The sequence below is a fragment of the Drosophila simulans genome, chromosome 2R, assembly GCF_016746395.2.
Source record: "Drosophila simulans strain w501 chromosome 2R, Prin_Dsim_3.1, whole genome shotgun sequence".
In the NCBI taxonomy this organism is placed as follows: domain Eukaryota; kingdom Metazoa; phylum Arthropoda; class Insecta; order Diptera; family Drosophilidae; genus Drosophila; species Drosophila simulans.
Window position 1 is genome coordinate 7,417,416 of NC_052521.2, and position 15,521 is coordinate 7,432,936.

The 15,521-nt window shown below is 43.7% G+C and overlaps 3 protein-coding genes across 4 annotated transcripts; 2 read left to right on the forward strand and 1 right to left on the reverse strand.

Annotated features, from left to right (window-relative positions):
• Nucleotides 1-25: 25 nt before the first annotated feature.
• Nucleotides 26-2,405, forward strand: LOC6733817. Its single transcript, XM_002080825.4, has 4 exons — nt 26-642; nt 1,192-1,339; nt 1,398-1,748; nt 1,809-2,405. Exons 1-4 carry the CDS (start codon nt 447-449, stop codon nt 2,248-2,250), a joined length of 1,137 nt encoding a protein of 378 aa, XP_002080861.1. The 5' UTR covers nt 26-446; the 3' UTR covers nt 2,251-2,405.
• Nucleotides 2,266-7,196, reverse strand: LOC6733818 (nodal modulator 3). The gene is made up of 6 exons (XM_002080826.4): nt 6,767-7,196; nt 6,100-6,646; nt 5,061-5,946; nt 4,480-4,658; nt 3,453-4,417; nt 2,266-3,392 (listed from the first exon to the last, which is right to left on the reverse strand). Exons 1-6 carry the CDS (start codon nt 6,907-6,909, stop codon nt 2,513-2,515), a joined length of 3,600 nt encoding a protein of 1,199 aa, XP_002080862.2. The 5' UTR covers nt 6,910-7,196; the 3' UTR covers nt 2,266-2,512.
• A 2,395-nt stretch (nt 7,197-9,591) lies between these two features.
• LOC6733819 (protein eiger) lies at nt 9,592-15,293 on the forward strand. Of its 2 annotated transcripts, none has more exons than XM_016167760.3 (7): nt 9,592-10,420; nt 12,665-12,790; nt 13,783-14,108; nt 14,171-14,275; nt 14,367-14,431; nt 14,527-14,598; nt 14,675-15,293. In XM_016167760.3, exons 1-7 carry the CDS (start codon nt 10,250-10,252, stop codon nt 15,037-15,039), a joined length of 1,230 nt encoding a protein of 409 aa, XP_016026788.1. In that variant the 5' UTR covers nt 9,592-10,249; the 3' UTR covers nt 15,040-15,293. The 2 variants fall into 2 exon arrangements, with proteins under 2 accessions (XP_016026788.1, XP_002080863.2); XM_002080827.4 differs by having other exon boundaries at nt 9,593-10,420; nt 14,509-14,598.
• The last annotated feature ends 228 nt before the right edge of the window (nt 15,294-15,521 follow it).

Here is a 15,521-nt window from a genome sequence, read left to right on the forward strand (position 1 = left end):
CCCGTTAGAACTTTTTTAACCGGTTCGATTTGGCGGGGTTTTACATAACTTTTGAAAACGGTTCTGGGAAAATCGCCAATTGTCGATTACCGTACATGTAGGCCCATATTTCGTAATAGATACTAATTGAACCAAAGACAAAAGTGGCTAGAAACGCGGGCACGATTTATGAAAGTGAAATTGCACTAGTTTAAAGAAATTTCAAATGCATGTCTTGGGCATTAAACTCGTCATCGCGGGCAATACGCATGTGTGAAAATCTGCGCGTAAAGCCACAACAACGACGCTTCAATTATCACTTTGAACTTGGAGCGGATCACCGATAGCCGGTGGTATATAAGCCGGCTACCCGGCTTCGAGCTGAATCATTCGGTTCTGCAGTGACCAAACCAAAGCCACAGGGATACCAGCTTTTACTCTTTACACCGCTACAACGCTAAACAATCATGCACAAGAACACCATTTGGTACGCAGCTGTGCTCCTTGTCGTTTACTTCACCCTGGTGTTTTGCGAGGAGACGAAGAACGAGGAGGCTCCGGCGCAATTGGATAACCAAGTGGAGGACACATGGGAAAATCTCGGCCGGGAGTTAATGGAGTTTGAGGGACGTACTCGCCGCCATCGCCACCACATGTTCTGGTGTAAGTAATATTGAACATTAAAAAAGTAAAGCAAACAAATATAATTAGTATTAAATTTTAGTTAGCTATCTTAAACTCCCAAAATCTGTAAACATTTTATCACAATTTCTGCAATTCTTAGATTAAACAGAAACTGCTTCATAAAAGTTACCTAACAATAATCACCCAGACACTTTTCAGTACATAGATACTACCAATGTTATCAAAAAGCCTAATTTATATAACAATTAGCGAGCGAGTATTACAATTATTCTGATCGTTCGGAATCAACATAATCACATCTCATGGGCGTTAACCATCCCACTTTCTTTCGAAAGTTTCCCCACAGTTCAAATCCCAAGCCAGACGCACCTCATCCAAACTGGACGATCACGAATTGCTCGCAATTAACACTTTTCACTTTCAATCTTGGGCATAGATATTGGTTAATAAATTGTCGTGAAACCTTCTTCAAGAGTAGAAGTAGAAGTCGAGCAGTGAAAGTTTTCCAAATCTGATGCAATGGAAAATTATTTAATCGTGTCGATATTATTGTTATTATCTTCACAGATCGTCACCTATGGCCCATTGCCATTGCTTACTGGATCAAGGTGAAAGTGGTGATCGTATCCTTCTTTGTGGGCAGTGCCATTTACTTGGGTCTGCGCTATTTCTGGCCCCATGCCAGGTGCAACCAGGAGATCATCCTGGATCATCCGTAAGTAGATCTCAAAACTTCCTCCCTTACCGGCTTATTAATAATTCCATTTTTTTAGTCCTTCGTCTTTCTCCCATCACGATCACATTCCCTACTCTCTGGACCATGATCATTCGGAGCACTATGATGCTCCTTCATCTTTTGACTCCGGCGCCAGTTTCGAGCCCTATTCCGGATACAGCAGCTATGCAGGATCGGACATTGTCTCTGATGTGCATGGCGACTACCATGGCGAATCTCCCTCTGGACCAAGTGGTCCATCTGGTCCCGTAGATACGCGCCGTCGCGGACGGCGTAGCGCTGCAGATAACGCCCATTTGATCCAGGATGAGCAGGAGGAAGAGCACGTGGAGATTGTGGATGAGGAAATTTCAGAAAGCGTGGCTCGCCAAATGCCCGCCGAAGAGCAGTAAGTACAGAACGTTTGTTATTCACTAGATAAGGTAACATTTTGCAAATTCATCTTTAGGATTGCCGATTTTATGTTCGCCTTTTTGGGCCTGGACTCAAAGGCGTGCCGACGCCGATTCGTCTGTGAAATGGAGTTCAGATCCAAGTTGAATCCCTTGACCAGCATGGCCTTCCGCATTGTGGGTCGCGGATTCTTTGAGAAGTACACCAATGCCAGGAATCCTATGGCCAGGGCCACCAGCTTTGGCGAGTGTGCTGCCGTCAATCCCGAGTGCATTTTCGTGGAGAACGATAACGCCGAGGAAAATCCGGAGTCGGAGGGACACCAGGAGGCTGATCAGCAACAGGAAGCTGAACAGCAACAGGAGGAGCAGGCAGCCACCGAGGAATCTGCCGCTGAGGATTCCCAGAATGAGATCAACCTCCAAGCCGAAAGGCGACGAGCCAAACACAAGAATCGCAAGCTCAGCTCCATTGCCGAGCACATCCTGATGCAGTAGAACAACCTTGTCTAATTAATCTATTTAATTGTATTTATTTATTTTAGCTATAAGAGTGGATAACGAACACAAATAAACTTGCCTCAATCTATGTATGGAAAGTGAAAAATTACAACGTTTTCTTAAATGCAATTCAAATTAAAAAGTTTAAGTTACAACAGGGTTAAACAAAATCTCACAGAAACAAAAACCAGATGAATACCTACCGCGAATACCTCGAAATGTGACTAAATTGAACAACTAATGCGACTATCAGTCGGAACTAAATCTTCTTGGTCTTTTTCTTCTTGATGGCATTTATCTGGTCAGCCATCTGTTCAATCTCGCGCTGGTTGATTGGCTCGTTCTTCCGCACCTGCGTCTTGCTTTTCTGTCGCTGGGCGAGATCGGTGGCGACATCGTTAAGCTTGCCCCACACGAAGCTGAGGAAACTGGTGGCCAGATCCTGCTTAAAGAAGGCAATGGCCACCAAGGCGATGAGCACCAGAGCCGAAATCGAATTCTGGTTGAGATCAGCTTCGGCGGCGCGCACCTCCGGCTTGAACTCCAGCTCAACGAACACGGAACCCCTGTCAGCCACAAACGTAGTCGATGGCAGCTTGTAGGTATATGTTTTATCGGAGAGAGTGGACTGCAGTTCTACCACGTAGCTCTTGCCGTCCAAAGGAATGCGAGGGAAGAAGACGGTGATGCCTGGGTTCAGTCTTGCTTTAGGATTCACCGGGGTGCCCACACGCTGCGAGAATACAGGAGAATCCGAGTTTCCTTTGCGGTACATCACAATGCGCAGCGTCTTGTAGTGTTCATTGAGTGTGGCCGTCACCCTGGCAGTGATGTCCACAATCTTCAAGGGACTAATAGCCACCAGGTTTATGTCACGCACATCCTCGCTGGCCACCTTAACCGTGTGCTGGGCAGGAATAGATCGCTCCACGATTTCCTTGTCGGGGACGACGCGCACGGAGTAGCTACAGCCAGGTTGCAGACCTCGGATGCGATACTGTCCATTCGCCTCGCTGGTGGCCTCCTCCGGCTGCTGGGGACAAAAGTTATCGGCTGTGGCCTGTACATTAACGCCGGCGAAGGGATCACCGTTTAGGGAGCTCACTGTGCCAAAGATTGAGTAAGCGAATCGCTTGCCACTTTAAAAATAGGGAAATGCTTTATATGTATGTTGAGGAATGATCAGAAATTGTACTTACACAAGGGTAACAGACACAGTCTCGCCATCCTTAATGTCAATCATTTTTGAGTTGGGCTCGAATTTGTACTCCTTCATCATGGGACGCAGGTAGTACTGCGATGGCGAAAGGGAGTGGAAGTTAATAGCTCCATTATCGCCGGTGACGAGGTTCTTGCGATAGCTCTCCCCACCGCTTAGCGAAAGGAGGACTCCGCCCAATGTCTGACCAGACTCGTCCTTGACAACCACGGAAATCTCGCAGAGTTTGTGAGCACTAAACGAAGCTGTCTGGCGGTTGTAGTCGCTGAAAACGTACGACTCCTTTTCGGCCTTAAGGTCAAAGGCAAGAGACTCTTCAATTGGGCCAAACTTAAATTCTCCGGTGACGGAGGTGAGTACTTCCAGGCTCTGCAACTCAGGCTGATCAGGGAAAGACAGTGTGATCTTTGCATCCTTAATGGCAGGAACAACCTTTCCGCGTAGAATCAAACCTCTGGTAGCCACAAAGTTGAAGGCAATATCTACACAATCGCTGCTGCCAACAATTTCGTGTTGCTGGGGCGCAAAAAGCAAGACATCGCTCACTGGTGTAATACGAAGGACCTGTTCCGGTTTGAGATACGTGTCATAGCGGTAGGCGAACTTGCCATCTACTTTGTGGGACTCAGCAACGGGTGTGATCACCTCCTGACCCAGCGATTCAGATTCGAGCACAAGCTTAATGGAATCAGCAGTGGGTTCAGTGGACAGAACTCGAACGCCAGTCTTATGGGCCACTGCATTAATGATTAGTGTTTGCAACTGATCTGGTTCTGGAGTAATGAACTTGCTGGGTAGCGACTCATCATACGTGTGGCAGCCCTCTAGCTTGAAATCGTAGCTACCATACTTGTTCACGCAAAATGTATTCACTCCTGACGCAATCTTCAGCGATTCAGTAGGTGCCTTTGGCTCAGAAGGTCCAGTGACGTGGGTGTATTTCATCTTAAAAGGAAAATATACATCATTCAATATACATATTAAGTCGTTTAAACAGTCAGACTTACCAGTGCCCGATGGCTAGAGATAATGGACACCTCGTAGCCCTTGTGTACAAATGGGGGCGCATCCTCTTCAGCAGAAGCAACGTTCAGGAACACACGGGTCGATTCGTAGCAGAGATTTCCCTGGGGAATTGTAAGTTCATAGGGACCAGGAAGCATATCCTTAAAAACGTATTTGCCACCTACGATCCAAAAGCATAAGATTGATGATAGGTAATTTTATATGATAAATAGTTACTCGGAAGACCATCCTAATTAAAACAGAACCATCACGCCAAAGATACATTATCTAGTGTTGTAATCTTATTACTTATCAGCGAGCACTGGTAACGAAATCTGTGTCAACTAATATTGTTACCTAATGAACTTCTTGGTACTTTTTTAATTTAAATATAAAAATAGTTTTGAAACTAGAATTATTAGCACATATCCATTTCTGCTGAATAATTTTTAAACCTTCTAAAATAGCTTTTTTCAAAACTGCAGATTATTTCTTGTGAGCAGGATAATCAAATTGAAACCTAAATTGTTTATGGCTACATTTTTCAGCATTCGTACGCTTCAACTTAATAATAATTACTTACGATGTGCCCTGGCCTTCCACTTGTTCTCCGTGGGCTGACCGGTGGCATCTAAAGCCTGCAGGGTGACCTCAGCGGAAGTGCAGGTGGCGGTAGCATCAGGCAGACACTGCAGTTCGCCGCGAATCTTTGCGCGCAGCTGGGAAAAGGTTATGCCATTGACGGGTGCATCGCGAACCTCCGTCTGCTGCTGAACAGGGAAGAACTGCACTCCAGCGGCCTTGTCAGCATCCGTGGTCAGGACTTCAATGGTATATTTGCCAACAGGAAGAAAGGCGCACCAGTTTCCGGTCTCCGCGTTTGTGGAAGTCGACGAGTGGAAAGTGGAGCCGATCTTGGTAAGTCCCACATTGTGTGATTTCGGAGACACTACTTTTCCGCACACCTCATAAGCAGATGGCACAATGGTGGGCAGGGAAGCTGTGTTGATCTGAGCCTTGACTTGCAGGGGAGAAAACTGCAGCTGGGAGGACTCCACTTCGATGTTGACCGTGCCTGCCTTTAAGTTTTCCAACGTATATGAGCCCTGGGCATCAGTCTCGGCCACCTTCTTTCCATTTACTTTAACAACAGCTGACTTTAGCGGTTCCCCTCCGTCGGAGGTCAGGACTCGACCAGAAACGGTGAAGCCTGTGATCTTAAATTCGTCCTTGACTTGCAGCGTATCCTTGCCCACTTCTAGTTCCAACAGCTCGGGACTCAAGTGCAGCTTCAACTTGGAATCTAGGTTGATAGCTTGCAACAGGTACTTTCCAGATGGCACATTCTTGAAAATATACTCTCCCGATTTGTCCAATTGGGAGAAGCAGGAGGATGCGGATTCGTAGGCGCTATTAACACTATTAGCCGGCGCTGGGGAGGATGTCTCACATTTTGGCACTAAAGATTGCTAAAAAGAGAATAAGGATAAACGTTAATAATTGGTTTACATAAAAATTTAATTTAATTTATGTAAAGTGTATACAACAGCTTAAAATAAATGAAACAATTTTTGTGTACTACTTTCTTTTCAGAATATGTGTTAGCAAAGGACTATACTTACTCCTTTCTTCTTGTAAAGAGCCACACCCAGATTTCCAGGAAGCGGCGAGCTGGAATCAAAGCGACCAACCACATCGAATCCCGATACTACCAAAGAGTTTGCCGGCAACTCGGTGTTGCCGCTAACCACGACCACCTTGTGCTCCGCCTTGGAGAAGTGCCACCTTGCATGCGATGCCTTGACCACGTAGTTACCGGGAATAATGGGCGTAAAGGAGAACACTCCGTTCGCATCGCTCTTTGTGCGCCGGACTTCGCCCTGTTCAGATCGCAGTTCCACATCTACGCCACGGGCACCGCCGCCGGCGGCGAGGGCCACCTGTCCGGTGATGCCAAAGCCCTTGAACACAAAGTTCACATCGCGACCCTGGCTGCAAACGTCGGTCTTGCCATCGAAGTTCAATTCCACCTGTTCCGGCTCGAAGCTCCAGCCCGGTGGCGGAGAAATGCTGAGCAGGTAGTCGCCCTTGTCGTAAATCGGCAGGAAGTAATATCCGTTAGAGGGTGAGCAGTCCGTCTTGTCCTTCAGGGATCCCTGCTTGGTCAGCCTGCAGAGCGAGATGGAATTAGGTTAATCACATACGGGCCAGTTAATTTATTATTCAATTAGCGGCCACCATGCGCCACAATTCTTATCAGGTCATCCCAGAAAGAGAACTGCTACTTACAGTTTGATCTCCACCCGGGAAAAGTCGATCTCGGCGTGGCTCTTGATGAAGCCACCGCAGCCGACGACCTCCACCTCGCCGGCGTTGGCATTTTGGAAAAGTTTAATTAATAAAATTACGAAAACGCCGGAAAAAAACCTCATTTTGACTACGTGCCCAGAGTGACCAGGGCTGCACCTTACGAATACGGGCGACAGTGTGGCCGTTCGTTAAAGTACACACTCAGTTTTCGATAGTTACAAAAATTAACATTTGAGTATTTAAATACTGCATCCGTTAAAATAACGGTTTCAAAAGCCTATGTATCATCGGTTTTATTAAATTTAAATGCACGTTACTTTTGATACATAACACATGGCTAGCGATTTAATTTAAAATCGACATTACAATTATTACAATTCAATTTAAACATATGTATTCTAAATATTGTAGAACAGCTTGCTTTATTTTTGTTTTTTTTCAGTTTACTTTACAGTTTACATATATATTTTGGTCAAGCAACAACACCCATTTTACATTTTTGATGATCAAATCAAAAGAATTTGAATGTTACCTCTTCACTTCATATTTCATTTTATTATATCTATTGATTTTATCTTCTACCCAATCTTAACTGAGTTATCGTTAAGGATGGGCAATAAAAGAAGTGCGATTGTGCGATAAAGTGGATAGAATTATTATTAAGCGCTCGCCATTTGGCATCGACATTGAATGAACACACTTTGCTGAAACAGATAATGGCTTGTCGTATATTAATAATCGGAACCAATTTCCATCACCCCAATGCAAGATAAAGACTCATACCCGAATATAAATGCGCATGTATCTATGTTTGTACATGGATGAGTGTGCGAATCAATCCGAAGTAAACCGATCTGAGGCCTCAGGCCCCGAGATATTGCTGCAAAGAAATTCATTTCAAGCGTCGTTGGTGCTATTGCGGCGCTTGTCTAATAAATATCATCGCCGATCGCGCGATAAACGACGTGCACATAAGGAATCCACAGTACGGAATATATGGGTCCGAACTCCCCAGTCTTTGATCCGATCCAAACAAAGCCCAAGAGAAGCGCTACTTACTCATTGGGGGGAGAATATGTGTAATGGCATGACTGGGTGTCTGTACTGTAGCCATGTCAATTGTCCGGCATTGACTTTGAAAAATCGCCTCGAGATCGTCTTGCTTCTTGGCCGTGCGCCATTAAGTGAGGCTGAGGGTTAACCCTCTGTGCAAGCACGTGATATATCTAGATCTTACAATATCATGTATGTATGTATGTTCATCGACATACCAGCTCAATGCTGATATACATGTTTGCACAGATCATCATACATCACTGCATAAAAACAAAAGGTCTCAGAGCTTAGATTGAAACCATTCTTGCGATATGTTCCATAATTAAGCTTTCCAGGAATGATTTGGTATAAAAAAAGGTGTAATACAAAAAAGTAAGAAATATAATAGTAGCTCTTCAAAATCATTGTACATATATAAAATAGGAAATCATTGATTTACCATTTCCGAATATTGGAAATTATAAATAAAAATGTGGTCTTGCACACTGCGAAAGAAGATAACGACTAATGGGTTAAGTGCACCGGAAGTGTATGCCATTCGATCCCCGCTGTTTCGGCCTGAGGTCTACCTGTGTTTACCTGCCCATCGCAGACGATTAGAAGCTAATTAGCTGACCAGCGCCGACATTTGCATCTCTGCCGAATCCCGACACCCTTGGGCGGATTTACGATACGGGTCTGTTCGGCAGACAAGTTGTCGCGACGGTGGCTGATCGGACCGGATCAGCATTAGGTTTATGGCTACCCGCTACCCGCAATTAGAACCCGTACTTAGGCATGGCGCTGACAGACCCAGATCGTCGGTCTAAGTAATAATAAATACGATTTTAATGAAATGCTAAAAGTTCATTTGGCTTATCTATGGGTTTGTCAACGATCCGCCGCTTTTCGGAACTCAATTAGCTGCGGCTCGGGAATCGAAGATCGGGGATCTGTTCCATGTCAGTGTCATGAAGGGAGCTCAAACAAAGCAGCCACACAAAGAAAATGAAGCGAAACCCCGGGGATGCGAAGCCAAGCCGCTTACAGTGGTGCCGATTTCAAAAAGCAATCGAGCAACCCCTATTAATCGCAGGGGGAGGTTTTAAGTGCACAAAACACATAAAAAGAAATAAAGGCAGTGGAAAACACTGCGCAAAAAGTCAAACACGCTTTGCTACTTATGATCGCCATATGGGCAAGGGGAATCGAAACCGAGTACAGTATGTCTTGCCTAACAACGAAGAGATGGTCTTAAATATGGCATCAAATATTCTAAATTGGATACACTATTTTTTTCTCTTTCAATACATGCTATTAAAGTTCGTTATTTGAGCATTTCAATTTGATATTGAAATAATGATAACATTATTAAATTCTTAACAAAATTAGACTTCAGAATGACTATTTGTACTATTATTTCATTTTATAACATATTTTAAAATTTTTGCAAATATTTCTTATGGGCACCCTATTTATGAATTTCGTTAAAAGTAAAAGTGTAAAAGTAAAAGTGTAGAAATATAATAATTAATTTCATTCCTGCTTGCAAGAACCCACTGTACCACCAAAACACCACCCCGGGAGAGCCTTGCCAAAAATTAATTACACAAAGTAAACAGCGCAGGCGCCCTTAAGTATACCGCGCATCCTCGCCACGTGAGCGAGGGAGATGGTGCCAACACATTGTACCTCTTGCTCGCTTGCCTGCTCGAACGTGAGAAATCAAGTGCCGCTCGGTTCGTTTTCGCTCAGTTCACGTTCCCGTTCTCAGTTCAAATTCATTCTCTTTCGAATCGTCGAAGCGAACGGACGTTTAAAGCGAGAAAAGAAACCGGTAAAATCTCAGATCCCAAGCAAGCGCGTGCGTGCATGATAGCGAAGAAAAAAGCTATCCGTTTCAGTTAACTACTTACCAAGATCGAATTTCGCCATCGGGCAAATTACTAAAAATACATAAGTGCAACTCGTTTACTGTGTGTCCTGTGTTTTTTTTTTGGTTTTTGCTGTGCCTTTATCACAAACAAGAACTGATAAAACTAGAAAATATCTCGAGGAACTTGTTTTCGCGCTTTTCTTTAGCGAATTGCCGATCGCGGAAGAGGAAAACAAGCAGTAGACAAAACAAGAGTGAAAATACAATCTTAAAAGGGCACCGTCAGCAGCCCGCGGGGTTTATCTATATAGATGTCGCAGCTTATCATCTCATGCTGTCTGTGAGATTGTTCTGTGTGCTCGTGTAGTATCTTAAATACATAGAGTGTGTTCATATAAAGTGCGACAAAGCTCGATTGGAAACAGCTGTCGAGTGCCCTTGAGTGGGTGGGCAAGATCGTCATCATCATCATCGTCGTCGTCATTATCAACAGAATCAGCATCAGCATCTGGAGGCCCCGTTTGCTCTAAGATCCCCAGTGTTCATCAATTATGACTGCCGAGACCCTCAAGCCGTTTATAACGCCAACGAGTGCCAACGATGATGGTTTTCCGGCCAAAGCGACCAGCACGGCGACCGCCCAGCGACGCACCCGCCAGCTGATCCCCCTGGTTTTGGGGTTCATCGGTCTGGGGCTGGTCGTTGCCATTCTCGCACTAACGGTAAGTTTCCCTTCGATGATATATTCACTAGCATTTACCCAAGTGCAGCCCAATCAGTTATTATTGCCCATTTGGATCGGTTATCGCGATTCTAAACACTGCATGAAATTGTATTTAGGTACTACAAAATTTTCATTAAGATGCTATTAATTGATAACGATGTTGATAAAGATGTTTAATTAAAGTGGCACAAAGCATAATAAGTAATGATATAATTACAAATAAATAAATAGTATAAAATATTTTAAGATTGTTTGAGCGTCGTACAATCTCTTCAGTCGCATTTTATGTTTTTAATGTTATTTAGCACACGAAAATCGTAAAATGTGCTGAATAGATTTAGTTAATGAATATAATTTGAAAAAGATTAAAGTACTCACTTCCAAATTGAAATGTCCATTCCATACTTGAATGCCATTGTTTTTGTTGCTGTGTTGCGATCAATGATTCGTCGGAATTCCAAAGGTGTGGGGATATCAGTTATTGGTGGGAGTTTTCCCAGAATATAGATAGGAATGGGTTGTTATGGGCTATGTTGTTTAATGAAATTTTGGGCGCCAAAGTGGGCCAATCATGATTAATGGCCGTTTTAATGTGTTTAAGGGTTTTACACTTTTTTAGAATTCTTCCCAGCGTGTTTTATTTTGGTAGCTTAATTTATAATTTTGTTAAGTTATCTCTAAAAAAAACCATCGCAAAGACTGTTAGTTTTATCTGGAAACCAGATTGCACCTATAAAGTAATGAAAGTATAAAAACAGAAAAAGATTTCATTCAGCCATGAACCGCCTTCTAGACTCTGAACAGACTCCTATTTTTCGGAAATGTTTATTTCAGTAGCTCGCCAAAATAAAATGCGAATTAATTTAAATGCAAATTGGACTTTAACAACGTATGTGTATAGACACCCCCGAAATCGCAATCTAAAAATGAATATTTAACCTCTGGCACGCTTCGGCTTATAAAGCTGTTTGTCACACAGTCTTTGTTGATGCCAAATTAAAGACGAAATTCCGCGGATGCATAAATTGAAATGAAAACAGACTTTATGATCCGTGACCGTCGCAGATAGGTTAACTATAATTTGGCATGAAACTATATTTAGAGCGGGAAACACGGCGGTTTCTTGGCTGATCAAGCGATGTCATCACCGACACGTCTTTAGGCCAAATCGGTTCCAAATGATCCAGCTAATCCAAATAAAGCGGATGCAGATGCTAGAGAAATGTTTATCGGTACATGTCTGTTCTTGCTTTTGTTGTTGTTCAACCGATTTAAATAAATGCCACTGAGTCGTTCTGTTATGCATTCGCAGCGGATAAATCTTCGACTGGGTTGTTGTGTCATGTTTTTCGCTGATAACTTTGCGAATGACTGTGCTCGCTGAAATCCGGATTTGAATTGCAGAAGATTAAGTTTGTGGACTTGAATCAGCTCCTTACCGCCCCCCCACCCAGGACTCCTCCATGACCCACTCAACTTTGGCTTAAGTGAACGGAAATCGTACAATTGACAATTGACTTGTAAATGATTGGCTTCAGCCACTGACGTGGGCCTCAAGTTCGGTTTTCCTCATAAATCTCCGTTAAGCCATGAAGCATTTTTCGTTGTTTAATTCAATTTCACTGACATCCGTACAAAGTGACCCTCATCATTAGGGGCCTCTGGGAAAGTGACAAACTGCAGGCGCTACGATCGATCTACTGATCGCCGATAAGCTCTAATGGAAAGTGGTTCACTGGAAACTTAAACAAGTTTCTTGGGTCCATAAATTATACAAGAATTCAGTACAAGTTGTTGTGTGTACCTACATGTATGTACATGTGTATATTTCCCCGTCTGCGCGCACAGTGGCTTAAGTTGAGCCATTCTTTTCGATTTCGGCTGCCAGTCGAAACTTGAGAAGTGTCTGTATGTGCATACATATATAAGGCGTCTGCTCGGCCTGAATGTTAATGATCCATTAAAGCAGATTATGTGGCTGAGTGGCGATCTGCGTACCTCGCCGTATTTCCCCACGAAATCTCTCTCGTCTCGCCTCTATCAGTTTGTTCAGTTAGTTTTTATATATTTTTCGGGTGTCAAAAGTTCGCGGCACTGGGTGTTATATGATGTGCCGGGCCTTAGCACCAGCTATAGATGTTTAATTGGGGCTACGTTAAATTGATTGCCCAACTGCTAATGAGCGGATGATTAGAAACGAGCCTGAATGAGTGTGTAACAATTGAATTATCTTATCGTGCAGATCTGGCAGACAACGCGTGTATCGCATCTGGACAAGGAGCTGAAGAGCCTGAAGCGAGTCGTCGATAATCTCCAGCAGCGTTTGGGCATAAACTATCTGGACGAGTTCGACGAGTTCCAAAAGGAGGTGAGCAATTGCGTAAATCACTCTTGAACATCAATATTTGTACTCGGCGATGGGACAGGGGGGGCTGTAACATTTGCCCCGGGCAAATACAGATCTCTCCAATTGTTTACAAAGTCGGAAATGATTGTTATTCCTTCAGGGCGGTACTTGAGTTTTTAATGAGGGTATATCGAACTTTTGTTATTGACTATCTATTATGTTTAGGTTATTTTTTTGCATTTTATGATGGCATAAACTTATAAGGTATCTCATAGTCGGTAAGCCATGCGCCTGTTTTTGAAAAAGAATGCCTCAAAAAAATGCCCAGACGTAATATGTGGTTATTGTGTGGGACATACAAAAATATTTATAGAATTATGTGCTAAAATATAATTTCGAAGCTGTTTCATCTGTTATTTGTTTCGTTCTTTTTTGTTAGCTGCTTGGCCAAAGGCACATGCGAAATTGTGATAGATTATTTGAATTATAATGTCTCTTTCCGCAGGGAAGCACTCAATTCAAATGTGAGGCGCCAGCCGGTTCACGTAATTTATGAGATACAAATCCCCAAGTGACAAAAGGCAAAAGCCCCAATAATTCAGCTAAAATACTAGGCTCTATCAGTAGATATAGTCGTTCAAGGCGAGCGATCGCTTTTGGCTGTATGTGACGATTGATCGAATCTCATCAAATGGCCTAATGGCCAGAGATGGTTTTAAGATTTTAAGATTTATTTATATTTTGATGGCTGGGCATCTGTGGAGCCAATTCTCTTGAGAGTTTCCTTCGCTTTTAAATATATGTACGTACACAAGTATATGTATACGAGTATTATGTTTTTGAGCGAGGCGCCATCAATTAGGATGATGACGAAACAGCCTGTGCTGCGGGCGTGTGTCTAAAAATGAATGTCCCAAATGGATGCGAGATATGTGCCAGGACTGTGCCAGCTGCAGTCACGTACTTGGCCAAGTCTTCTGACCCAAAATGCTGACCCCATCCCTTCGTTGCAGTACGAGAATGCCCTCATCGACTATCCCAGGAAGGTGGATGGCCTCACGGACGAGGAGGACGACGACGATGGCGATGGTCTGGATTCCATTGCAGACGGCGAGGACGACGACGATAGCTACAGCTCCGTGGATGATGTTGGCGCAGACTACGAGGACTATACCGATATGTTAAACAAACTCAGCAATGCGCACACCGCCACCACGCCCACATCGGAGACCACTGCTGAGGGCGAGGGCGAGACGGACAGTGCATCCTCCGCCTCGAATGATGACAATGTGTTCGATGACTTTACCAGCTACAATGCCCACAAGAAGAAGCACGAGAGGTGAGCACGGATGAAGTTTTCAGGCATTTAACGTACTAAGTCTTCGCTTTCCCTCTTCACAGAAAATCTCGCTCGATTGCCGATGTTCGCAATGAGGAGCAGAATATTCAGGGAAATCACACAGAGCTTCAGGAAAAGTCATCCAATGAGGCAACTTCCAAAGAGAGGTAAGTAGAAAACAGGCAACACGAAAACATTACGATATATGTTAGATTGTTAACTAAAACACTTATGTATATATTTTCTTTCTACTTAAAGCCCTGCACCACTTCACCATCGTCGCAGGATGCATTCCCGCCATCGCCACCTCCTAGTCCGCAAAGGTGTGTAGTGTAGAAAAGCGAAACAATTGGCAAAAATCGAATACCAAATCTCTATTCGCACCTCTGTTAATTTGCAGGTGAATCTCTTCTTTCAGCCAGATCCGAGGACTCGAGGCCTGCAGCCCATTTCCACCTGAGCAGCAGACGGCGTCACCAAGGAAGTATGGGTAAGGAGATGCTTCCGCATCAAGCATGTACATGTACTACAGGCAACCAAATGAACTCACTTCTTGAATTTCTCAGGCTACCATGGAGATATGTACATAGGAAATGATAACGAGAGAAACTCTTATCAGGGACACTTTCAAACGCGCGATGGCGTCTTGACGGTGACCAATACAGGCCTATATTACGTATACGCCCAGATATGCTACAACAACTCGCACGACCAGAACGGATTTATCGTCTTTCAAGGAGACACTCCATTCCTGCAGTGCTTGAACACGGTGCCCACCAACATGCCACATAAGGTGCACACCTGCCACACGAGTGGTCTGATCCACCTGGAACGAAACGAGAGGATCCATCTGAAGGACATTCACAACGATCGCAATGCAGTTCTGCGGGAGGGAAACAACCGAAGCTACTTTGGCATCTTCAAGGTGTAAATTGGAGAGATTATCCCCGGTCAGAAGATGGAATACCAGTTTAAGCTTTAGTCCCCGCGACTGCTCGTGAATGCGATTCATCGCCAGCGTGAATCCATTAGTTCGTAGTACCTAGTCTTAGTCACTCATAACCTAATCTCAATCGGAATCGCGCATACTGCATGGATATTAGTCAGAAAACGGAGGAAAATCATATTTATTTTGTATATACTCGTTCGACTCTAAAAAGTGAATAAAAATATATGTAGCTATTACCCGCTTGTTTAAGAAACATCAATTGAATCAATTGCTACCAGTTTCAATTGAATATTACAATTATGAATATTCGTTCCTAGTATACTTCGATTCAAAACGCTTAGCATTTCAATTCAAATCTCAAATGAAGAGCCATTCAAAGGAGATATCCCCCAGCTTTATTTGCGCAATTCCTGCTTACTATGGTCTTTATTAAAAATTGTGAATGGAATTTGGTCAAAGGGCAG